Source organism: Lissotriton vulgaris, chromosome 5 (assembly GCF_964263255.1).
Source record: "Lissotriton vulgaris chromosome 5, aLisVul1.2, whole genome shotgun sequence".
Lineage (NCBI taxonomy): Eukaryota > Metazoa > Chordata > Amphibia > Caudata > Salamandridae > Lissotriton > Lissotriton vulgaris.
In genome coordinates this window covers 1,839,137,178-1,839,164,199 of record NC_141693.1, presented here as the reverse complement: position 1 = coordinate 1,839,164,199, position 27,022 = coordinate 1,839,137,178, and the positions used below count along the sequence as shown (strand labels likewise).

Below are 27,022 nucleotides of genomic sequence, written 5' to 3'. Positions count from 1 at the left end.
GCCCAAGAAGGACAAAGGGGGCCTACGTCCTATCTTGGATCTACGGAACGTCAACGGCTTCCTCCGGAAGGAGAAGTTCAAGATGTTGACATTAGCTCAGGTCTTGGCTGCTCTAGAGCCGCAAGACTGGATGGTAGCGTTGGACTTGTAGGATGCGTATTTTCACATCCCCGTCCTGCCGGCCCACCGGCGTTACCTGCGGTTCACGGTAGGCCAGGAGCACTTTCAGTTTATCGTGCTCCCCTTCGGCCTTACCAGCGCCCCATGGGTGTTCACAAAGGTGTTGGCAGTGGTCGCAGCCCATCTGCGCAGGTTAGGGGTTTCGGTCTTCCCTTACCTAGACGACTGGTTGTTGAAGGCGGGCTCGCCCCAGACTGTCGTCCACCACCTTCAGATGACGGCAGACCTCTTGCACGACCTGGGGTTCTCCATCAATGTGCCGAAATCACACCTGTGTCCCTCTCAAAAGCTCCTTTTCATCGGAGCGGTTCTGGACTCGGCGCAGTTTCGGGTTTATCCTCCGGAACGGCGGGTCTGGGATATACAGGCTTTGATTCCCATCTTTCAGCCGCTATCCCGGGTTTCGGTCAGGTTGACGCTGCGGCTGCTGGGGCTGATGGCTTCCTGCATCCTTCTGGTGCATCACGCCCGGTGGCGGATGCGGGCTCTGCAGTGGGACCTGAAGTTTCAGTCGGCCCAGCATCAGGGCAACTTGTCCGACCACGTCTTGATCTCGGAGGGCACTGCGAGACAACTGCAGTGGTGGCTTACGGACCGCGATTGGGTCAGAGGCAGATCCCTCTCCCTTCCCCAACCGGAGCACGTTGTCGTGACGGACGCGTCCCTCCAGGGCTGGGGAGGCCACTTGGGAGAGGCGGAGATCAGAGGCATCTGGTCTCCGGCGGAGTCCCGGCTCCATATCAACCTGTTGGAGCTTCGGGCGATTCGTCTAGCACTGAAGGCATTCCTCCCCTTTGTCAACAGGAGTGTAGTGCAGGTGTTCACGGACAACACCACCGCCATGTGGTACTGCAACAAACAGGGCGGGGTGGGGTTGTGGACCCTTTGCCAGGAGGCTCTGCGCCTCTGGCAGTGGCTGGAACGTCAGGGCTTGACTTTGACGGTTCAACACCTGGCAGGTTCTCTGAACGCCAGGGCGGACAAACTCAGCCGTTGGTGCTCGATGGATCACGAATGGCGTCTGAATTCGGACGTGGCACAAGGCCTCTTTCTGCAATGGGGAGAGCCTTGGTTAGATCTATTCGCCACAGAAGAGAACGCGCAATGTCAACAGTTCTGCGCGTTGGAGTTTCCAAGACGGCACTCGCACGGCGACGCCTTTTGGCGTGAGTGGAGTTGCGGTCTGTTATACACCTTTCCGCCTATACCACTTCTGCCCAGAGTGCTGAAGAAGATCAGGCGCGACCGGGCCCAAGTTATCCTTGTGGCTCCAGACTGGGCTCGAAGGTACTGGTATCCCGAGCTACTCAGCATGTCAGTCGGTCCCCAGATCCGCCTGCCCCTTCAGGAGGACCTTCTGTCGCAGCAGCAGGGGACGGTCCTCCACCCGAACCTGTCCAGTCTCCACCTCCATGCTTGGAGATTGAGCGGCGGCAGTTGAGGCCATTTGACTTGCCTCCTGAAGTCTGTGATGTAATTCTGGCAGCCAGGCGTCCCTCCACAAAGTCGGTATACGCCTGTCGGTGGAATAGATTTGTGGCATGGTGCACAGCAAAGGCTGTGGATCCTCTTTCTGCCCCTCTTTCCGAGGTTCTTTTTCTTCTCTCTCTTGCCCAGCAGGGCTCTGCTCTGGGCACTATCAAGGGCTACCTTTCGGCCCTTTCAGCCTTTCTAAGGCTTCCTGATCAGCCTTCTTTGTTCAAGTCCCCAATTGTAACGAGATTCTTGAAGGGCATCACACACATGTATCCACCTGTTCCGTTTGTGATGCCTCAGTGGGACTTGAACCTGGTTCTAACCTTTTTGATGTGTGCTCCCTTTGACCCTTCATTCTTGTCCTCTCCGTCTCCTGACTTTAAAGACGGCTTTCCTGGTTGCCATCACCTCTGCCAGGAGAGTGAGTGAGCTCCAGGCTCTTTCTGTCCAACCCCCTTTCCTGTCCATTCATCCTGACAAGGTGGTTCTGAGGACTAGACCTTCTTTCCTGCCCAAAGTAGTTTCTGCTTTTCACATTGGGCAGTCCATCACCCTCCCCTCCTTCTTCCCGCCTCCGCATCCTTCAAAGGATGAAGAGCGGCTCCATCGTCTGGACCCAAAACGTGCGCTTTCATTTTATATGGTGATTCAGAAAAGGGGTGGTGATGAACAGAGTTTCTGAATAAAGCAGAATACTCTTACCCAGTCAAGAGATCAGGGCTTGATCCATCACCGTTTTTTAGCTCACTGCACCATCCCAGCTCAGAACCTGGCTACATGCAAATTAGTCTGTCCCTGGCCCAGTGCATCATGGGAACAGGGCAGACCAAACTACCAAGCCAATTCTTTAACTGGAAAGGAAACAAGCTTCCGGGGACCGGTTTCTGGCATTACAGCCGTCTTCGGCCCGGCTTGCTTGAATCTTGATGGTGCAGTGAGCAAGGGACTCATGTCTGAGTATACCCTTCCACGCTTATGGTGGATAAAATTATTCAGAAAAGGGGTGGTGATGAACAGAGTTTTTGAATAAAGCAGAATACTCTTACCCAGTCAAGAGATCAGGGCTTGATCCATCACCGTTTTTTAGCTCACTGCACCATCCCAGCTCAGAACCTGGCTACATGCAAATTAGTCTGTCCCTGGCCCAGTGCATCATGGGAACAGGGCAGACCAAACTACCAAGCCAATTCTTTAACTGGAAAGGAAACAAGCTTCCGGGGACCGGTTTCTGGCATTACAGCCGTCTTCGGCCCGGCTTGCTTGAATCTTGATGGTGCAGTGAGCAAGGGACTCATGTCTGAGTATACCCTTCCACGCTTATGGTGGATAAAATGATTCAGAAAAGGGGTGGTGATGAACAGAGTTTCTGAATAAAGCAGAATACTCTTACCCAGTCAAGAGATCAGGGCTTGATCCATCACCGTTTTTTAGCTCACTGCACCATCCCAGCTCAGAACCTGGCTACATGCAAATTAGTCTGTCCCTGGCCCAGTGCATCATGGGAACAGGGCAGACCAAACTACCAAGCCAATTCTTTAACTGGAAAGGAAACAAGCTTCCGGGGACCGGTTTCTGGCATTACAGCCGTCTTCGGCCCGGCTTGCTTGAATCTTGATGGTGCAGTGAGCAAGGGACTCATGTCTGAGTATACCCTTCCACGCTTATGGTGGATAAAATGATTCAGAAAAGGGGTGGTGATGAACAGAGTTTCTGAATAAAGTAGAATACTCTTACCCAGTCAAGAGATCAGGGCTTGATCCATCACCGTTTTTTAGCTCACTGCACCATCTCAGCTCAGAACCTGGCTACATGCAAATTAGTCTTTCCCTGGCCCAGTGCATCATGGGAACAGGGCAGACCAAACTACCAAGCCAATACAAGCTTCCGGGGACCGGTTTCTGGCATTACAGCCGTCTTCGGCCCGGCTTGCTTGAATCTTGATGGTGCAGTGAGCAAGGGACTCATGTCTGAGTATACCCTTCCACGCTTAGGGTGGATAAAATGATTCAGAAAAGGGGTGGTGATGAACAGAGTTTCTGAATAAAGCAGAATACTCTTACCCAGTCAAGAGATCAGGGCTTGATCCATCACCGTTTTTTAGCTCACTGCACCATCCCAGCTCAGAACCTGGCTACATGCAAATTAGTCTGTCCCTGGCCCATCAGGATTCAAGCAAACCGGACCGAAGACGGCTGTAATGCCAGAAACCGGTCCCCGGGAGCTTGTTTCCTTCCCAGTGTAAGAATTGGCTTTTGTAGTTTGGTTTGCCCTGTTCCCATCATGCACTGGGACAGGAACAGACTAATTTGCATACAGCCAGGTTCTGAAACTGGGATGGTGCAGTGAGCTAAAAAACGGTGTTGGATCTAGCCCTGATCTCTTGACTGGGTGAGAGCTTTCTGCTTAATTCAGAGACTCTGTCCCTCACCACCCCTTGTTGTAAATATTCATTTTATATGGATCGCACACGCCAGTTCCAGGTGGATGACCAACTGTTTGTTGGCTACGTGGGTGCGAAGAAGGGACGGGCGGTACATAAACGGACCATCTCTCGGTGGGTCGTTCTGTGCATCAAGCGTGCTACTCTTTGGCTCCGAAGGAGCCTCCTGTTGGGCTGAGGGCCCATTCCACTCTGGCCACGGCGGCTACTACTGCCCTGGGCCGGGGAGTCCCCTTGCAGGACACTTGCCAGGCGGCTACGTGGGCCTCGCTGCACACCTTTGCGAGGCACTACTGCCTGGACAGTCAAGTCCGGAGGGATGGCTTCTTTGGCCGTTCTGTCCTCCAGGACTTTCTGGTGTAGGAATGTATTGGTTCGCAGACCCACCACCGGGGTTGGTATTGCTGGGGTATCTATTCTAAGGTAAGGAATCTAATACTAACGTGTTTCTTTCAGATGAACAAGTTACTTACCTTCGGTAACGATATATCTGTAAGAAACATTAGTTAGTATTAGATTCCTTACCGAACCCACCCATCCTCCCCGTTCTGCGAACTGATACCTAGGGTTAAAGACATCCCTTTCAGGGCCCTAGTTTCAAATGGCACCAGTGTTGGTTCTCACACGGCTCTGCGTGTTCTGGTGCGGAAAAGCCGTGTACAAAGAACGGACGTCAGCGTGCGGAGGCGGCGTATATACTCCAGCGACGTCATCACGGCGCACGCCGACGACGGACGCGGAGCCGCAGGGGACGCCTGCATCACGGCGCACACCTACCGACGCGCAGGGGTACTGCTACGCAAAAGTTTCCGGATCCAGACTGACGCCTGGGGATATTCTAAGGTAAGGAATCTAATACTAACTAATGTTTCTTACAGATATATCGTTACCGAAGGTAAGTAACTTGTTCTTCCAAACAAAAACAGAGGAAACATGTCTGTGGTCGACGAAACTTGTTAAAGAAATCATGAAAGGCTATTCAGGGCCTTTCCACCAGTAAAACCTCCTGCAATATCCTGGCAGCTGCATACGGTTCTTTCGCAACTAATGAAAGCTCCGTTAAAACTGATCCATAAAGCAGATATAAAATAGGCCTCATGCGTCCGCTATGAAATTCTAGCTTTTACAGTTATGGAACCTTTCTTATAATTCAGAAAGGATAGAGTGTTAAGAACCAATTCAAAGTTGATCCCGAAGGTCCCAACTTCTTTTCACTTGAATGAACCTCTTATTCTATCAACATACCTTAAAAACTCTTCCTCTGCTGTGCAGAGAGCTCTCCATTCATAGATATCAAACACTGCCTGAAATTCTATAATCTGAAAGAGACAAGTTATGGATTCCTCACCTTAAAATTATCCCCAGGCGTCTCACTGGATCCGGAGAATTTTTCCCTCCGCAGTACCCCTGCGCGTTGGTAGGTGGCGTCGGTCGACTCTGCATTCATTGTTGGCGTCGTGATCACCGGAATGACGTCACGGTATCTACTTAGATGCCACCCCTGCGCGCTGACGTCAGTTCTTTCTTTTTCCGTGCCAGCCAGCGCAGATCCAGAGAGAGCGGTGCCTCTAGTCACTTTTTTGCGACTTTTTATTGACATCTTTTCGAGTCGTTCAACTCCTGGTGTACGTAGGGATGTCCCATCCTCTAATCTGCTTCAAGGCTTGCGACTCCTGTCACAAATTGTTGTCGGTTAAAGACCTGCACCTTATGCTTTTGGTGTTTGGAGTGTGACCACGACCCAAAGTCTTTAAAAAGAAGTCTTTGCGGGAGCGGTCCCCACATCTTCTCGAGGCCCGGCAGTCTGCTCCGTGCCGCTCGAGGTCCCGGTCGAGAGGGAGATTGCGGGACCGGTTGCGAAGCCATCACCACCACTCATCGCCGAAGTCTTCGTTTTCGGTTAAGTCGAAGCACAAAAAGAAGGCAAAGAAGCATAGTCTCTCTTAGTGTTGTCCCCGTCCATCGGCAGACAACGCGGGTTAGGGAGGTAGTCGTCTGGCTCTGCCTGCGGAGCCTGTTGGGTTGCCGCCAAGTCTCCCTCCCTTCCCGGGAGCCGGGGCGACCCCTGCCCAACTACGTAGTTTTTACAAAGCCCTTCACTCTATCTTTGCGGACTTGGATGGGGGCTCTAGGCCTTCAATGCTGGCGGCTTCGGCGCCACAGGCTCCCCAAGTATCCAGGCCTGGATGCGGATCAGTGCCGATCAATCTCGTGACACCTCCTCTGGTGCCGAATCCAGAGACAACACCTCTGCCCCCTCTGACGCCGGTTATGTCCCCCAGCAGATGTCGACCCCAGCCTCCCCCTCAATGTGGACACAGAGCTAGACCATCATCACCTGACGTCTGGACTGGCGCCAACCGATACTTTTGTACCACTGTTCTCCCCTGGTGTTCCTTTTCACCCTGAGTGGCTACCGGAGGAGGGTGAGGAGGACTGCGAGTGGTCTTTGGACCCTCTGGCAGACCAGTTAAAAGAACTGGACTGGAGAGAGGAATTTGGTGAGACCAGTGGTCTGGACTCCTCATCAGACCTTGGCATGCTATCTCCCCCTACCTTGGCTACGGAGGAGGGTGCATCACAAGCAGTGGTGTTGCTTAGCGCGGTTGAGGCCTTAAACCTTGAGCTTCCTATGGTGGCGGTCAGGACTAACCTCCTGACCGAGGTGCTTTAATGGCAGCGGCCTCTTCGTACTCCCTGCTGCCGTTCAATGAGGCCCTCATGGACATCCTTTTGGGCACTTGGTCCAAGCTCAACCCAGGGTCTCCTGTGGATAGAATGATTGCCTGTCACCACCGCCCGGGCAACTCCATTTTCCTCTCCCAACACGCCACCCCTGAGAGCTTGGTGGTCCAAGCCTTGATTTCCAAGGGTGCATTCCCTACTGGGAATCTAAGAATCTGGACCACCTTGGGAAGAAAATGTTTTCTTTCTCCAGCTTAACACTTCATGTCTCTTAGGCCGTTACTCTCACTCTGTGTGGGGGACGGTCGTGCAGGTGCTGCCACAGTGCCCGTAGTAGGTCCGGGCCGGGCAGTGCTCGCCTGTGCAGTTTCCGTAGGGCGAGACGCAGTGAAGTTCGCCATATGTTGTGGGCTGGACACCGTCGACTCGCTGGGCAGGACGATTTCAACACCAGTAGCCCTGAGACCCTACGCCTTGCTGAGGTCCACTGGCTTTTAAGGTAATTTCCAAGCTACTCTTTTGGACATGCCCTTGACGACAAAGCAGACTACAGCCAAGTCCTTGGTGCCTCGCTTCTACCTCTCACCCTGCGCAGTCAGCTTTTCAACCCATTAGTGGCTACGAAAGGGGTGCCTCGCCACGTTCCATCCAAAGCTACAGGCCTGCGCAAGCTGCCCATCCTCTGCGTGACCGTGGATGTGGGACACAGTCATGGGTCTGGGGGCCAGCGGGTGAGCCAGTCCACCAGCACCCCCACTCCAGCAGCCTCCTAGTCTGACCTTTCAGGGCCACCTTCGCCAGTCGGCGGCAGGATCCGCAATCATCTCCCCATTGGCTCAACTTCACGTCAGACAGGTGGATTTTGCAGATAGTCTGAAGGGGCTACTCCCTCCCCTTTGAGACTACCCCTCCATCCATGCCACCTCCATCCCATTGCAGGTCGGAGGATCCCTTGACCCTTCTCCAACAGGGAGTTACTCTTGGCCAAGGAAGCTGTTGAGCGAGTTACTGCCCCAGAAGTAGGTCCTGGTTGTTATTCCCACTACTTTCTGGTGCCCAAGAAGGACACGGGCCTGCGTCCTATCTTGGTTCTCAGGAACGTCAACCGCTTGCTCCGGAAGGAGAAGTTCAAAATGTTGACACTGGCTCAGGTCTGGTCTGCCCTCGACCCTTTAGACTGGATGGTAGAGTTGGACTTGCAGGACGCTTATTTTCACATCCTTGACCTGCCCTCCCATCGGCGTTACCTATGGTTTACTGTAGGCCACGAGCACTTTCAGTTTACTGTGCTCCCCTTTGGCCTTACCAGCGCCCCTTGGGTATTTACAAAGGTGATGACGGTGGTCTCAGCTCATCTGCGCAGGTCAGGGGTTCCAGTCTTCCCCTATCTCGACGAATGGCTCCTGAAGACGGGCATCCCCCAGGCTGTCGTCTCCCAACTTCAGACTATTGCTGACCTCCTGGAGTGTACCATCAGTGTGCTGAAGTCACACCTGATTCCGTCTCAGAAGCTCCTTTTCATCTGAGCGGTTCTGGACACAGCGCAGTTATGGCCTTATCCTCTCAAGCAGCGAGTCCAGGATATACGGGCTATAATCCTGATCTTTCAGCCTCTAGCCCGGGTTTCAGTCAGACTGACCCTAAGGCTACTGGGTCTCATGGCTTCCTGCATCATGCTGGTGGAATATGCCAGATGGCATATGTGGGCTCTGCAGTGGGTCTGGAGGGCACTGCACACCATGAACCAGGATTGAGTCTCCGGCGTAGTCCGGGCTCTGCATAAGCCTTCTGGGGCTTCGGGCAAGCGTTCTTGCACTGAAGGCTTTCCTTCCTTTTGTCAAAGGGAGAGTAGTGCAGGTGTTCACGGAGAACACCACTTAGATGCAACAAACAGGGCCGGGTGGGGTCGTGGACCCTATGTCAGGAGGCACTTTGTCTCTGGAAGTGGCTGGAACATCAGGGCATGTCCCTGGTGGTTCAACACCAGGCAGGTTCTCTGAATGCCAGGGCGGACGAACTCAGCTGGCGCTACATGATGGCTCAAGAATGGCTTCTTCACTTGGAGGTGGTGCAAGGTCTCTTTCATCAGTTGGGAGAGCCTTGGTTAGATGTATTCTCCACCGAAGAGAATGCGAAATGCCGGCAGTTCTGCGCATGGGGATTTCCAAGACGGTACTGTGATGCTGTTCGCGAGTGGAGTTGCGGTCTAATATATGCCTTTCCGCCTATACCTCTTCTGCCCAGAGTGCTGAAGATCAATCGCGACCGGACCCAAGTCATTCTTGTGGCCCCGGACTGAGCATGAAGAGTCTGGTATCCCGAGGTTCTGCAAATGGCCATCAATCCACCAATCAGCCTGCCTCTTCGGGAGGATCTTCTGTTGCAGCAGCAGGGGACGGTCCTCCACCTGAACCTGTCCAGCCTCCACCTCTTTGCGTGGAGATTGAGCGGCGAGAGTTGACCGCTTTTGACCTTCCTCCCAAAGTCTGTAACGTTACCTTGGTAGCCAGGTGCCCTCCACCAAAACGGTATACACCTGTAGATGAAACAAATTTGTGGCATGGTGCACAGCAAAGCCTGTGAATCCCCTTTTTGCCCCCGTTTCAGAGGTTCTCCTCTACATTCTTTCTTTGGCCGAGCAGGTCTCTGCTCTGGGTACTCTAAAAGGCTATCTCTCTGCCATTTCGGCCTTTCTTTGGCTTCCTGATCAGCCCTCTCTTTTCAAGTCCCCTATTTAAATCGCGAAGGGCATTATTCACTTCTTTCCTCCCATTCCTTTCGTAATGCCCCAGTGGGACTTTAACCGGGTTTTCACCTACCTTATGTGCGCTGCTTTCGAACAGCTACATAACTGTCCTTTCAGTCTTTTGACACTTAAAACTGCCTTTTTGGTTCCTTCATCTCTGCTTGCAGGGTGAGTGAGCTTCACTCTCTTAAAATCCACCTTTCCAGGCTATTCATCTGGACAAAGTTGTCCTTCACTCTAGGCCTTCTTTCCTTCCCAAAGTGGTTACCTCTTTCCACATAGGATAGACCATCACTTGGCCCACCTTCTTCCCTCCCCCCGCATTCCAAAAAACCGCTAGGTAAACGCGCGCTTTCTAAGTGTTTTTAAATTCAAATTCAAATAGGAGAGGATCCACTGTCTGGATCCAAAATGTGCGCTTTCATTTGATCTGGATCGCACAAAGCAATTCGGATGGATGGCCAGCTCTTTGTTGGATATGTGGGTTCCAAATTCCAAATCAATACACTGAGGAAACTTAAACCCTTCCTACCAGTCAAAGACTTCCAAACTGCAGTACAAGCTCTAGTAATCCCTCGAATTGAATACGGCAGCACCTCCCTTTGCGGTCTCCCGTTAACCAGCACTGCACCCCTAAGAGCCTCTCTAAACGCTGCAGCCAGACTCATCACTGGATCAAAAAAACACTCGCACATCACCCCTGATCTGAAAACACTGGACTGGCTGCCTTTAGAAGCCAGAATACATTTGAAAATCGCCTGCATGACACACAAGGCTCTACACCTGAGCTCTCCCAGATACCTCACTCAGAAGCTGTCAATCTCTGGCGGCTCTAGAAACACTAGAGGCACAGACAATCTTCTGCTAAAACCTTGAAGATTCCGGAAGGTAAAAACCTATAAACGCTCTTTCTCAGGAATGGCACCCAGGATCTGGAACTCACTCCCTCCTGAAACCAGGCTCATCTCCTCCTTCACACTTTTTAAGAAAGAAGTAAAAGCTATTTTTATGGCCAAATACACTTGACCTATTAGCGTGGATTTGGAAAGACCCTACTCCGACCTGTATTACTTTGTTCGAATTCTATGACTATGTATTTCACCTGAATTATTGTTGCTACTAACTATCTACGCACACATTTAAATCGCTGTTCGAACTATATGACTATGTATCTCACCTGTATTATTGATGCTACTGCCTATCTATGCACACATTTAACTGTTATATTTGTATTATTGATGTGCTGTACTAGTTATGTGTAACCCCACTCTCTTGCTGGCATTCCCAGCCGTGTAAAGCGCTCTGATATCTGCAAAGATCCTGTTCGCGCTATATAAAACTTTCAAAATAAATAAAGTGGGTGCCAAGAAAGGGCGGGCCGTGCAAAAGCGGACCATCTCTCTCTATGGGCCGTTCTTTGCATCAAAATCTGTTATTCCTTGTAAAAGAAGAAACCTCTTCTGGGGCCGCATGCCCATTCCACCTGGGCAACAGCAGCCACTACTACTTTGGGACGTGGATTCACTCTCCAGGACATCTGCCAGGCAGCCATATGGGCTTCATTGCACACGTTCAGCAAACATTACTGTCTGGCCAGCCAGGTCTGGAGAGACTGCCTCTTTAGCCGTTCAGTTCTCCAGGACTTTCTGGTGTGAACTTAAGTTTGCAGATCCTCCTCTGGGGTTGGTATAGCTAGGGTATCTATTCTAAGGTGAGGAGTCCATCACTAATAGTCTTTCAGATGAGCAAGTTACTACCTTTGATAACCATATATCTGTAAGAGAGATGTATTAGTTATGGATTCCTCACTGCCCCATCCATCCTGCGAACTGACTTCTAGGGTAAGGGACTCCCTTTCAGGGCCCTAGTTTTGTGCACCAGTGCTCAGTGTTTTGCATGGCTCTGCACTTCTGGCGTGGAATGTCTTGTAAAGAACTACCGCCAGCGTGCAGGGGTGGCACCTAAGTAGATACCGCAATGTCATCCGGTCACCACGATGTCAATGACGAAAGCTGAGTCGACCGACGCCACCTATCGACGTGCAGGGGTACTGCTGAAGAAAAATTCTCTGGATCCAGTATGATACCTGGGGTAATTGCAAGGTGAGGAATCCATAACCCTATGTCTCTTTTAGATATTTCGTTACTGAAGGTAAGTAACTTGTTCTTCACAGAACAAAGCCTTTCAGAAATAAGGACTAGCTTCTCGTCCTTTTTGCTCCTTCCAGGAAGAGTTGCGCAAATTCAAGAAGCAGCATAGACCATTGAGTATTGGCAGCAATTGCTTTTTGCCACGAAACGCAGGAAGACCGCTGTTGACAAACGTTGCTGAACATTTGACCAGAAAAATGGCTAGATCCACTGCCTTGTTTGCTGGAGTATCGCGTCCAGACATTGGCAGAGCGGTAACGTGATAGAAGGCACATACATTCACCATGCACTATTGTTTGGACTCTGCATGGAAAGCAGATGCCACTCTTGGGCAGGCAGTATTACGTCGCCTCTTTAAATAAGGTGCAGATCATTTTTTCGCTCTTTTTTTTGCAACATACTGGTGATGGTGTGTTCTTATTGCTTGTGTCAATTGTTTTCTAATATTTATATTTTCCTGTGGTTCATGTTTTATCCTTATGAGTGGTTTCGCCTAACACACCACCAGTTATTCTTCTCTTACTGCTAGCTACTCCGATTAAAGCATGTGAATTGATGAAAGATTCAATACTGGATAAAAATTGTTACCTGTACATTGTGGTTCTACAGGATTGATATCTTTCATACATTCGCATGTGATCCACCCACCTCCACGTTTGGCTCACCACTCCTATACCTCATTGATATAACTTATTCCCTTTTACACTCTTGCTCAAAATCTGAGGTTTGGGTCTCGCAAGGGAAGAGTGGTTCATGGTCTTTTCTCTGATTGTCTGAAGTCTGGGTCTGTTATAACAACTGGATTGAATTGGTTAACAATGTCAGTTTTGTCTGTTAATGTACTTACATTGGAGTGCTTGTTTTAAATGCCGAGGGACTCCCACCATGGCGACAGTGAAGATTCAAGCATCAGAATCTATGAAAGAGATCAACACTGGACAGACACAGTGTCCCGGTTAGTACTTTATATTTCCAATTCAGTGTTAGGAGCTGAAAAGAAAGCTGTTCTAGGGTATTGTGATCTGTGCATTCTACCAAAGGGAAAATCTGCTGTGTGGCTTTTTTTTTTAATGTGTGAGCTTGTAAAGCGGTTACATGGACTTCTCACCACATCTTCTCAAAGTACCGTGGTTTGGAGTCCGATACTTCACTAATGACTGATTTGTTAGAACAGTCCTGCAGAACTGTGTATGCAAGTCATGTCCTCTAGTTCCTGTATGACTCCACATCCCATCAGAGTGTGTTAATTTGATTCAATATTACTGTGGCTAGCACTGAAACGACAATTAAGTTATACTTCAAGTTCGTACTTGCCTTTCTAAGAACCTATATCACACCTGCCTCTTAGGCGATGGATCTATTCACCAGTTCCTGGTTTCTCAGTCAGGAAGAGGACCTCCTTTTTATCTGAAACATGGATACCACTGTATTTTTAGTAATCATCGAAAAAGTATCTTAAAACAAAATGGGGCACCGTAGTCCTCAAGTTAACCTTGTGCATAGACTTGGAAGATGCAAATGAAAAACTGTGTTCAGTGTGATAACATGAAAGTCACATTTAATAATCAAGTCTTGTGACAATAGGTTTAATTGTTTTGGAAAGTGAATAACATTTTTGAAAAGTGTATATCCGGTAATAACTGTAATCAAGTGGGAAACTGCAAAGATAGAGTATCAAAGAGTCCAGAGCAAAGAATCTTCAGTTAAAAAAAGGTATTGTCAATTATAAAATTAAAAGTATATTCAAAGTTTTAATGTTGCAAATGAATACACTTTATTTCCTGCTTCTGTGTGTTCGCATCAACAGTCTTTGCTTGTGCATAGTTGCAGACTTGCTTTTGGTCTCATGGTGTTGACTTGCCCTGTATAGCTTTGGTTTTTCATTGCACGAAGATTGACTTAACCGACTATTCAATTCCTGCATTCATTTAATTAATTGTTGAATGTTCTATATTAATCAAATAATTCATGCATTCATCTTGTAGTAAGAAGATTACTGTTCTGTTTTCATAGAGAGACTGCTTTGTTGATTGATCCCAAAAACTCATGCTCTTCATCCCGTCAGTGGGTCGCATTGGTCGTTGGACATGAACTTGCTCATCAGTGGTTTGGTAACCTAGTTACCATGGTGAGTTATTCTTGTAGATTTGTCTTTTGTTTTTCTAACCTCAAGGGTGGAGTCAGCAATAGCTGATCTAAAATTTAACCAAATAGTGTTTGAGGTGCACTCCGAGAATCTCTGATGCCTCTTCTATTCGTGATGTATGTGCTATAGGATTGTTTAGTTTTCATTCATTTTTCATGGTTTTTAATAATCTAAGCTAGGGGTCTCCAGCCTTTTCGGTATGGGGAGCTACTTATGATCAGTAAAAATTGTGAGCTATTAAAGGTCACTCAGACAGTGTTGCGCACCCCCACACCCACTTCATTGGACTTTAAGACTAATGACCATAGAGAGGATGTGGGTTACAGCAAGTACTGTTCTGTATTGGAAGGCCTCCACATGGGCCAATTAGAGTATTTATTCATTTGGCCATGGGTAGTGACATGCTTTGCTGAGGGTTTTATTCAGGAATGTTTCTTGATAAAACAGAACCTAAACTATTAGTAATTATGTGTTAACCAGGCAAGGAATCTGCAAAATTTTCAATGCGTCATCCACACGACTATTTGGATTTTGAATACCGAAGCTATAAACAAATGTGTTGGTTCCTTCGTATCTTGAAGGTGTGATAATTAGCTGACAATATTGTTATTGCCCTTCCAGAAGAGAGCCAGCAACTGGCACTTGTCCTTGACCACAATAGGCTAGTGTATGTGCTTTTTTCAATGCTACGTTCAGCTTATGCATTTGATTTTTGTATAATACTTGAACCTTACAAATAAACTATTCCCATCCAAGATCTTGTTGAAGCTTCATTACAGTTTCTGAATGGATTTGGAGACCTCTGCTATAGGAGGTAAAATGTAGAAGAAAATCTGACCACATCACCTCCCAACACTTAGAAGGCTGTAACAAAGTATGCTTTGCACAAATAAGAGGAAGCGCATACGATTTTCTAGGCAAACCATTGAAAAACATTTATTTACAACCATTAGGGCTTGTACGTCATGGGATCTATTTTGATAATCTTGAACATTGAACATTTCTGTTTTCATGTAGGATCCTAAAAGTTGCTTTTAAGACAGAAAAGTACAACCCCTTCTCTTTGTTTACATTTGCATGCCTATTTAAAGGCCCACTTAGCAACCCTTCAAAAGATAAGTATATTCAAAATTATTGGATACACTGACTAAACAATCACACTTCCATTCCTAGAAAGAGTTTAAAAAAAATAGAATGAACTGCCCAGATTGTCCGATCCACCGGAAAATCCACACTGCCCATTGAGACAGTTTTGTATAATCAATCCTGGATTGCATCATTAGACAATTATTCTTTTTTCCGCTTTATGGAGAACGGTCTAAGGGCATTGGGCCCTGTATTTTCTATACTGGAAACATACAGTTTTTAACAACTTTTTTTACTGTTATTATTCATTTTTTTGAAAAAAAATATTTCATATTGCCCACATTTTTAATTGCTTAGTCCAGCAACGTTGCTGCTTTGATGCGATTTGCTGTTGTAGAGGCAAACGTTAGGTAACGTTCTTCTTATTAACATGTCTATTCAAAAGGTGCCAGAATGATAATTTTCCGAAATTACATCTAGTGGTTTTGAGGGTCAGGGACTCCACTTGCCTGAAAGATACATTGGAACCTATAAATGTTAAATCTGCTCTAGTCTGGGTCCTAGGGAAAAACCATTCTCCACTGCATAGTTTGGAGCTCCCCACTCAAGAGGACAGAGGAGTGTACTGACACCTATGTTCCTGCTATAAAGCTCAGTATTGACCCAACATGCAGTAGTGGATGTCTCCATCGTTATGCTTTGTTACATTGTCAATAAGGGTGCTGGTGTAGGAAGGCTCATTGTCGGCAAGAGACACGTTTGTCAAGCTTGTACCTGCCAAATAGGTTTATTGAATTGTGCATTGATGTTGAAATCAAATCGGAAAAAACCTTGATGTTTGTGGGTATATGAAGGTGAGAGTGATAGCTTTAGTCTTCTCTAAATTAAAGGGCAGATTTCTGAGCTATATAATGGTAATATATCTGAGTTACTGTTAAACAGTACATAGCACAGTTGCTATTTTCCACAGAAATCTTCATGCGGTGGTACCAATGCCACATAGAAGGTTGCACTAGTAGGGAAAATGTATTTTCAGGAGCGATTAGCAGTGCCCCAATAAGATCTTTCAAAATAAAAAGTTCCAACAATAGTTTGTAGTCAACCTTGGAGGCATTCAAGTTTCCAAGGAGAGAATGGAACACCAGTTCACAATCCATCTCTGGGAGCTACTCTCTAGGATCTCCACCATGAGTTCTAGTGAGGTTATTTCATTTACTTTGGAATCAAATGAAAAACAGTTTGAGAGCGCAAAACCTGAATATACCTATAAAACTTCTGAAAATGTTCCAATGCCACACCTCATTCCTTCCATGCCAATTGTTGCTGTACCATCAGGGATTCTTGATCCAGTAAGAGACGTTTTCTTGACACTGGCATAAACTAAAACTGCCTTGCTAAGACTACTGAGAGAATTCGTTAATCCTTACCAGTAGTTAGCAAGGCACTTGACCTATTAATCATCCTTAATAAATTAACTTAAACCTACACATAATGGTCAGATTTCTTAAAACTTTGCAGCCACCAGAAGCAGAAAAATGGGCAATCCTATTTCCCCCAAGAATGAAACATAAACCAGTGTCCTCTTTCAGGGGATCTCCATTGCTACTCGCAAGCACTTCATTGTCTCGCTTGAGTGCAGAATCCTGGAGCACTACTTCCAAATATTTAAATGTATTATATTTCATCTTGGCCTTTCTTCAGAAAGGCCACATCTTCCTAGAAGGTAAGTGATTTAGCAGCCTACAAATCAGGCTATCCTGGCCAATTCGATTTGTTTACTTCAAAAAATGAATACCATATTCAAAATTGTATAAATGTCCCCAGAAAAGTAGATGACTACAATCTTTTACAGACCCTTTTTTAAATAAAATCTTTTTTTAAAGAAGTGAAACAAAACAGGACAGTGTGGCCTTAAAGACTGCAGAAATGTCAGGCCGAAAATTGACTTTTGCTTGAGGGTCTCTCACCTCTACATTTTCCCATCATGTACAATGGGGCTTAGTTTCCTGTGGAATGTTTTCTGCAGGGCGTGCGGCCAACCATCTGTGTGCATGGCCAAAGGCCATGCACAGCAGGGGTGGGTCGTCCAAGGGCTGGTTGCGACCAACCCACATTGTGCATGGCTGATGGCTGTGTGCAATGGGGTTGATAACTTGTGGCAGGTTGGACATTGGTTCTGGTCAAACCACAATTGTGCATGACCCCGTATTGTAACCTTGATGTACAGCAGTGGTTGGCCACCTTCGGTGGGTTGAATTCCAGCCTCATTACAAAGCATTGACATTCACTGAAAAAGAAAAACCAACAATTGATGGTTCAGCAATATTAAAATCAAAAAAACACATTGATATTTGCCTTTTACAGCTTACAGTGCACTAAAGACACCATCTCATGTGCCACCTACCATGTTTTGCTCTTGGTAGTCAGCCTTTTTGTTAATATGCTTTTGTCAGGGATCTGGTAATAGCTTGCCCTCTTCCCTAGCAGTCAATCAATCCGCATTTGTAAAATACATTACTGATTGATTGATAGGCTTTATTTTGATATAAAAATATCATAAAAGCTTGTACAACAAGTATAAAACACAACATTTGTAGCAATCACTTCCTAATTACACAAAAAGGGAAAAAGGGGAATAAAAATGTTAAAACAGAACAAGAATTAAATTGACAAGGACAGCCTTCTTACACGAATCAACCATGACCACTTTAAAATTTTTGAAACAGCGCAAACAACCAAAGTGTATGTGTCAGACATTAGAATGCGTAGAGCCACTTTATGCTGGCAGGTACCTAAGAGTCTACATAAAGGTTTGAGCCAGCGCCTCCTAGGTGCACAGTAATCCGGACATTCGAAAAGAATGTGGGCTACCGACTCTACTCGAGTGGGGCAACGAGCACAAAAGGGGGAGGACTGGTGGGAGGATTTCCATCGGGCAACTAGTTCACCTACTGGTAGGGTCCCTACTCTGAAATTAAAATACAGGGCCCGGTCAAAAGGGATGGAGATCATATCTAAGTAAGGTTCATAAGCCACCACATCTTTAATCCTCACAAAGGCTACAGTGGAATTACAATGACGTGGATCTGAAGATAATTTAGAAGAGACCCAATTCCAATGCAGTTTCTTAATCATGGCTTTAGGTGGGGCAGTTCTCGATGCCCACGCGTCACCAAGCCCTAGCTCCACTAATAGCCATTTTACATCCCTCAACCCTTTAATCCTGGACCAGCCTTCCATGGCCACGACCTCTGATAACGCCTCTGCGTAGGATGCTAATTCGGGCACCCGCCACAACTGAGCCCAAACTACAATACTGTCCCCCTAAGGGTATCTGAGCACTGCTTTTCTGTTGAAGAGCCAGGTCCTGAGTGTTTCTGAAGTCTGTCAGCGAAGGGGCTGTATAGTGCGTGAGGAGAAGGTTATTATAGATTTTCACTGCAATGTTGTAGAGAGAGTGGCCACTGCTGCGTCTGATAGAGGGGTGTGTGTGTGTGAGGCGAGTGAGAAGGAGCGCAGGTGTCTAGAAGGTTGGTGGAAGTTCAGTTGATGGAAGTTAAGTTGATGGTTGATGTAGGCATGTCCTATGTTGTGGAGAGCTTAATAGGAGAGTGTGAGGATCTTGAATTTGCATATCTTCTGGATGGGGAGCCAGTGGAGGTTTCTCAGGCGGGGGAGGGGTGATGTCTGTCCGTTTGGGGAGGTCCAGGATGAGTCTGGCTGTCATTCTGTAAGGTCTGGAGTGTTCTGAGGAGTTGGGTGGAGATGTCAGAGTAGAGGGCATGATGTTGTCGATGCAGCTGGTGATGAGGGCCTGACTATGGAGTTGGTTGGGATCCAAGTGGGAGAAGATTACTGCATTGACGTAATGTTTCATGTCAGTTGGCTGCTGAGGATGGTGCCGGAGTTGCGTGCATAGTCTGTGGGTGTAGGTCCAAGTTCTGCAAGCCACTAGATGTACTCCCATGCAGAGGTGTTCTTCCCAAAGACCAGTACTTCAGTTTTGTCAGAGTTGAGTTGGAGGCAGAGGTTTTGCTACATTGGTCACGGTGTTGCAGAATTTGGTTTTGAAGGAGTCCAGGGTTAGCAAGAGGATCAGTTGAGTGTGTACTCTTAAACATATTAACCTCATGCGCGCTAGCGGAATTCCGCTCGCACACTGAGATTTTCAAAACCGCACTTTATGTGACGGGCTGGGCTCGTCATCAGCGTGCGAGGAGGCTACGCCATGACGAGCCCAGCTCGTCATCAGCGTGGAAGGGGTTAAGATGTGGTTGTAAGTAATGGGGATACTCTTTTATATAGCTTAATTAGAAAACATTTTATCTCCAATGTCTTTCCTACACACATGAATTAGGGCTGCCAATATCTCACTAGATAAGATGTCTTCCACCAGTGCGTTACTCGCCCATAGTTGGAATATTTGATTCAATTTTAAAACTTCTTGGTTCTCTTACCCCCATTGGCTCTACATCGCTACATCTCAACCATGCTAGTCTGTGTCCTGTTCTATCACCCACTTCGAAGGTTTTCTGAGGTAATACTAGCTTAATCAAATATCATACGTCAGTAGTCTTCCCTCAAAATGTGAATTATCTAAAATCATGGCACCCTGTAGTTATATATAATGTCATGTACAGTGTACATCTCATATTACACTGATTTGCACCTTATCGCTGAGCACCTTCTTGTATTCTTCCCACAGCAGTACTGGGGACTCCACTGTGCCTTCATTTTCTTCAAATACGGAGTTGGGTCAACTCAGACCTCTGCCATGACCTCTGTATTTTGTAACTCCCGGGTGTCTAGTCTCCAGTTAGGTTGTCTAGAATCTAAAATGTCCCCCGGTGTGACTTTCAGTGGGGAAGGTTAGATATGCTCCATCCTAAATCTGCTTCATGTATGGGAATACATCTTTGGTCAAACCTGGAGAGTGAACTGTGTGCTCCAGATGAGAATGGAAACTTTCTATATGTTGGGTGTTTGAGGTGCCACACATCAGTCAAACTCTTTGTGCATGTAAACAGCTCTAAAGTGGGTGGATGACTCCTTGAGCTCCCAGCACATTATATCATTAAATACATCTCCCATTATGTGTATCTAAGTATTTGACTCTTCACAGAAAAGGGCCTTTTTTGTATAGGACTCCTTGTGGCAGTCTGGAAGGGAAATAAACATTAATCAGCACATTTTTCCTATAGACCTAACTAGAACCCATCTTGATCAATTCATTGCCTTCAAATTACAAACAGAGTTCCTTTTTATTAATAATATGGTTACATTTCTGGAGACATGCAAATCCGACGTGGCCCAAAGAGATACATTGTACCTGTTAAGCATTTGCACTCTGATCCCAATGGGTGGGTGTCTTCTAGTAATACAAGGTCTGGTTCCTGTCTGTGGGTATATTGTGCTGCCCACCACGCCAACCCCCCCGAATGTTTGCCGTTGCCCGATTTCCCCCAATCCGCCCACCCCAATTACACCAGCGGGCATGAATGTGCATTATGAACCTTCAGGATGCTTGTCCATTTACACATTCTAATATTGGAGAAACAGTAGAAATTCCGCAAACTCCTAATGTACAACAATTATTCCTTTACAGTTGTCCTCCCTTCAGACTAAAGGCTGCTCCAAGGACTTCTTCTGTGTAAGAAGCTAGTAGCCACATATCTGAGAATACAAAATATTGTTTATCCCTATGTGGGTCATGGACTGTCAAAGCCTCAAGAGCGTAAGAAGCTCTGCCCCACTGTCAGATGACACAAGTCATGCTTTGCCTTTAGGCGAGGGCCGCATAACATCTGCTGCGGTCCCAGTGCAGTGCAGGAGGAGGGACTAGTAAATGCCAATCTAAAATTCCGCAATCCTCTAAGAACACTAAATCCAGCTGCATGCCAAATATCATCTCTGTTTGGATAATTGTCTTCCTCTTTTTCCTTGGTACTCCACTTCATGCTCTGCATGAGGTCTGTGAGAAGTTGGCCTGATATGCAGTGCTCACTATTCTAGTGATCACTATGTATCAGTCCAAACAACCCTTATTGATGATTGGTTGTAAGCCAACCTGATAGACCAGCTATCCTAGTAGCATGGACAAGAGCAGTCTTTAGGCTAAACTCTAGAGGGTGTGTTAAGCCAGCTGTTATACCATCACATATACCCCTTGAACACCAAGTGAAAGGACACCACACAAGTTGTTATGAAAATAAAAGGATATTTATTTAGAACACAACAGCCCTGGACTCCTTATGAGGACAGGGCGCTAAGCACAATACAAAGCTCTTAAAGAAATTCTGAAAGACGCACAATTTACACAAATGCCCGAGGGGCACGGGAAACCATATACTACAAAAGTGGAATGCGAAATACTAGCAGGTAAGTAACTAGTCTTAAAGGCTTTAGGATCGCTAGGACTGGACTACTGAACCTTCAGATTACGAGCAGGAGGCCTAGGGAGATCGGGTGCAGAGTGTGCACTCTCACGCTGGATGCGGGACAAAGTCTATGGATGCTAGATTTCGTAAAGTTAGTGTTATCGGACAAATCCGACTAGGTAGACCTGAAACGAAAAAGGATCTGGACACTTAGATAGTTAAGCTATGCTGGAGCACCGAAATGCTCAGGTTACCTAGCCCAGGGGCTGCGGCTGCATAGGGCAGAAAAGACGTCAGGAATCCTCGTTGCAGTCTATGGAGCCTGAAAGAAGTTGTTGCTGGCAGGCGACCAGTGATGAAGTTCGATGTGATCCAAGCCTGGATCGGTGAAGAAGGATACCTGTAAGCAGAGGGGACCAAGTTCTGAATCACTAGCCAGTGATTAGATGGGCACCAGGATGGCACCGGATGAAGTCACCTCGACCAGGTGAGTGGGCGACGCTGGGCTCTGCAGTCTCTCGGACCAGGAGGCGTTGTCGGCGACCAGGATGGAGGTGCGAGCTGTCCCATGAAGGTATCTGCTGTCGACGTCGCTGGACCCAGGATTGGGGCAACAACTCTTGGCAAATGCAAGCCCACGCGGTGGACTCAAAATGGCGTCTGGAGTGGACCAAGAGGGTCCGGGGTGCTCCTCTGTTGGAGGGGAGCAAGGGCCAGTCTGGAGCAACCAGACCAGCGATGGCTATGTCGTCGTTCGTCGTCAAGCAGGCTACAAGCCAGCAGGCAAGTAGCCGGACAACGCGGTGAGCAGCAAAGAGCAGAAGGGCCCCACGCAGATCTCGTGGATGCTTGGGGGGCTGGACTTCGGTGCTGGAGCTGCTCAGGGTTAGGGCTTCTCGAACCCCAAAGCACTCACTCGAGGATCCCTCGGCGGTCGTGCTGGATAAGCGTCGTGCAGTTCTGAAGATGGCCGGTCCCTCCAGGTCTCGTCACACCCACGAATCTCAGCTGGGCTGATGTAGGTAGAGGTCAGAGGTGCCAGGGAAGCCGGGTCTCGTCGTGCTGGTCAGTCTGATTCCGGAGGAAGGACTTGCAGCAAACCGCAGTGTTCTTAGTTGGTGCCGCAGATGCAGGGTGACTACTCCTTAGTCACAACGGAGAAATCTTGAGAAGAATCTTGAGTTCCTTTCGTAGAAAGTAGTTTTAGGATTCAAAGATCTAATTTGGAAGGGTCCCCGCTCCCACCTTTATACTAAAGAAAGGGGGTGGTACGGGACTAGGTCCTGCCCATGGGTGGGACCAGGAAGGGGGGTGGTTACACCCCTCTCCCATGCCGGACTTTCCCCAGCTCAGGGGCTGGTGTGCCCCTGGAACTGCTTCTAGCCGGCAGATGCACAGTGAGCACCGGGGTGCCACTTGCAGTCACCTTCCTATTCAGCCCTGCCTACCCAGGATACACAAAGCCCTGTCTGGGATCGTGCTAGCACCGCCCCTGACAGGAAACCCTTTGTCCAAGCTCTCCTCGCTGAAAGGACTCCCAGCAGCAGGAGGTCAGACTTGTGTCTGTGGTGGCAGCATCCATTTTGTGATGCTGAGGCTCGAGTTAACTTTAACCGGGGTTCACAGTTACATACATGTCGTGTCCCTCTAGAAGGGTGGAATGCTAACCCCGTCGCCAGAATTGACGAGGGGTTAGTATTCCAATTCGTATGACACCTTACTCGACATGTTTTGATAAAGCGATACCAGAGTTGGCATATAACAGCGAGGATTATAATGCACTTAAGAGTATATGGTATGCGTTATCATGGAACAGCTATTAGGACTTGGTTCCGCAAGCTGCAAACGGGCCCAGCTCATGCCAGAGCACCATCTCACATGATTCCAAGCACTCTGCCTTCAGGATTGTCAAGGCATGCCATAGGAGCGACTGAGAGGAATCTATGTGTCCATTTTAGGGTTAGATATAGGTATACTATATCTACAGCAAAGGGTGATTACACCACCTTGCCCCAGCTGTCGTGCTGCCAGTTGTCAGATTTAGATGGCCAGCCAGGGGTGGCATAATACAAGCTGCAGCCCCTGGTAGGCCCTGGGTACACCTATGCCCTGAGTTACAGGGTCTGATAAGGTGGCCCAGTACCAATTGGTATATGCACCTAAGGTACACGTGTCAATTTAGTGAGAGAACAGCTAGGCTGTGGGTCTGATTAGCAGGCCCCCAGCCAGGGAAGTCGTAAACCAGTGAAGCAAAAAGCAAAAAAAATCTGGGGTGATCATAGGATTGCAGACCCTACTCTCCTACAAGGTCCCTTCAACAATGTCCAGAAAAAATCATTAGTGCCAGTACTCCTGCAGCTGGGAGGGCATTCTAATTAGATATGGGATATAGTTGTTCCTTTGATAGTTCCAGGCCGCGAACCTGCTGCTTGGTGTACTTTTCCATCAGGACATACCCACTCAAAAATGTGTGACCGATGCGCCTCTTGTAGAATGAGGGTGCTCACATGGGCCACCTTTTAAGCACACCTTTTGGTCCAAGAAAGAAGTTTTCAATGTCACTGTTCTAGAATTGAAAGTAATTCATCTTGCTATCAAGTCAGCACTGACTGCTTTCAAAAACAAATTCCCTGCCTGCTCAAACATGCAATTTGACTACAATGTACTATTTAAATGTGCAAGATGGGGCACTCGCCAGTCTTCTCTCTCTGAAAGTTCAATCAATTTAGAAGTCCTATAGCACCTCATAGTGCTCCACTGGCACCTAATCCACAAACAAATGCTCCTCAAACCTCCCACAAATGCAAAACCTTTAACTACATTGGCCCATGTACTTCAACAACTGCATAAACGTCTACAAATCTACCAGACACCTCTGCTTAGCTGGGCACCCATACCCTGCATATTCAGAACCAGATCTGGTGTTAATGCTTTCTTCTACAGCCTGGAAAAACTTGCCCCTGCACATCAGAATCCCGCAAGAAGCTGAAGGCCTGACACCTCACATAACCCTTACTGTGACTCGACCCATACAGCTCCTTCTTCAGAGCCAGGATACCCCTCCGGGCTACTTGTGCACTTTTCAAATGAACAGGACAGAATGTCATGGCCATGCTTTTTCCAGGTGACCAGAATACAGAGGCACGTTTACTCAGAACAACATTAAAAGGTGATGATGAGTAGGTATTTTACGTACATTATTGCCAGGTGACTTTCACAGGTGGAGGAATCCTCAATTAGGCTTCTTCGATATAGGAAACATTAAATGTCAAGACTTCGACTCCATGTACTGTCAGCATTGAAACAAACAAAATAATTTTATGGCCGACTGGCCATGAATATTTCTCAGTTTTTTGCCTGCAATAACCAGGATTCCAGCAATAATACTCTGTTAGACCTGTCAGCCGGAGGGTGGTCTTACCCCACAATTTTTTTTCCCTTTTTCCCTTGATCTGACTGCCATTTTTGTTGGACATAGGACTCTGGGCGCCTTACCGCTGCTGAACAGTGCTGAGCTGCAGGTGCTCTCTCCTAACAACATGGTTGCCACAGGCCCCTGCTCCTGCGGAGTGGCCACTGTCCTATCTGCGCACTAGTAGTTGAGATAAGGCTGGGACTTAATGTTACTGTAACCTTGACCGTCCTGCCTCTTGTCACCATAGACATCACAGAGTCTCCAGAGCCTTCTAGAACCTTCCAACCCCTCTACACCTCCTCCCCCGCCCCCTCCCTGGTTGGCGCCAGGACTTTTTGTAGGGTCCTCTGACCTAGAGGTATTAAAGTAAAGGAGGGAAAACCCGACAAGTCAGTTGCACCACTGGACCTGGGGACCCTCAGCTGGAGTAAAGGCTGCTGACCTAGTGGGATTGCTACACTACTGAGGCTGAAGGATCCCAGGACCTGCTGCCCCAAGTCAGATGAGTTGCCCTGCCTGCCTGCCTGCTGACCTAGCCCTGTGTGAGGGGAACCAGGGACATCTGAAAGAAACAGGTTAGTATTAGATTCCTTACCTTAGAATATCCCCAGGCGTCAGACTGAATCCGACATTTTTTGCGTAGCAGTACCCTTGCACGTCGGTAGGCGTCGTCTGCGGCCCCACATCCGTCGTGGGCGCCGTGATGACGTCGTCGGAGTACTTAGACGCCGCCTCCGCGTGCTGACGTCAGTTCTTCTTTTTTCCGTGTCAGCAGCGCAGATCCGGAAAAAGTGGTACCTTAGTCATTTTTTAACTAAACTTTTACGATCCTTTTTGATCATTTTTCTCGAGTCATCGACTCCGAATGGTCCTGTAGGGATGCCAGGTTTTAAACCCTTTGAGGACTGCGACCGACTGATGTCGGTCACCGACCCTCTCCGTCTGTTTCTCTACTGTCTCGGCGTCGACCAAGACAACAAGACCTTCTCCGACTGCCGGGTCCTGACTTCAAAAGCTAGGCGGGAGCGGGCCTGCAAGCGGCTCGAACTCCAGCAGTCGGCCCGCTCCGCGAGAGGTCCCGGTCCCAATAGAGGTCGAGGGACAGGTCGCTGGTTCGGAACCATCAGAGCTCCTGGAGTCGACATCACTCCTCAGGTTCGTTGTCGTCAGGTAAGCACAAGAAGTCGAAGAGACATCATCGCTCTTCCGACTCTCCAACACCCCCCCAACCCCCGATGCCCGCGCGACGGGGCCGGGGTTTCGGGAGACACCGCCCACGCGGCTGTCGGAGTCGCGGCGTCACAGCCTGCCCCATACCCTCTGGTCCCTGGGCAGCATGCGACGCCGGTGGTGATCGACCGATTTCTCATGGCCATGAGGTCCCTCACTCCTCCGACGGGCTCCGCGTCGCCTTCGGGCCCAGCGGACCCGTCTGGGGGCCCTAGCAGGTCAGGCGATTCGGCCAAGACACCGTCTGGTGCTTCGGCCCAGACTCCGCTGGTGCCTTCGGACCCGGCTACGCAGGGCCCCACTGGATCCGCTTCTGGATATGGGTCGTCGCCGGTTGACCTGACGACCTCACCGGCGCCGGTCCCTCAGGTGTCACCTCTGGCGCTGTCCTCGGGCGGCGCCTCCCTCGATCCGGTTCCGGCGTCGGAACGGCGCCGCTGGGCACCGCTTTCGACGCCGCTTGGGGAGTTTTACTTCAATGAACCGGCCCCATCTTTTGACAACCCTGATTATAAGGGGATGGGTGATGAGGAGTATTGGGAGGGGTCTGAAGACCCTCTGACACGTGAGTGTCCGTCCCAGGAGGACTGGACAGGTGGACTTGGGGATGCCAGTGGTCTGGACACCTCGCCAGACGCTTGTTTTGTCTCACCTCCTACTGTGGTTACGGAGGCGGGGGCAACCTACAGTGTGGTGTTGACGCGGGCGGCCAAGGCCTTGGGCTTTGAGCTCCCCCTCGCGGACTTGAGGACTAACCTCCTGACTGAGGTCCTTAAACAGCAGTCAAGCTCGGCTGAGCCTCTGCTGCTGTTTAATGAGGCCTTGACTGATGTTCTTTTGGGCACTTGGTCCAGGCCCGCTACAGGTTCGCCTGTAGATAGGAACGTGGCCAGACGCCACCGCCCGGCCCCGGGCCACCCATGTTTCCTGTCCACCCACCCCAACCCCGAGAGCCTGGTCATCCAGGCCTCAAATTCCCAGACCTCATTCCTGTCGGCTCCGCCGGACAGGAAATCCAAGAGGTATGAGCAGTACAGCAAAAAGGTATTCTCTTCCCTGAGTCTGGGACTGCGGTTTTCCAACACTGCATG

The 27,022-nt window shown here is 48.4% G+C and overlaps 1 protein-coding gene across 2 annotated transcripts in view; it reads left to right on the top strand.

Moving 5' to 3' along the window:
* The window catches only part of NPEPPS (aminopeptidase puromycin sensitive), a 1,004,488-nt gene that overhangs the window by 405,838 nt on the left and 571,628 nt on the right, over positions 1–27,022 (top strand). For both annotated transcript variants that reach the window (XM_086924308.1, XM_086924309.1), the window contains exon 9: positions 13,691–13,805. In XM_086924308.1, coding sequence (XP_086780434.1) covers positions 13,691–13,805 — 115 coding nt within the window. The remainder of the gene's footprint in view (positions 1–13,690; positions 13,806–27,022) is intronic.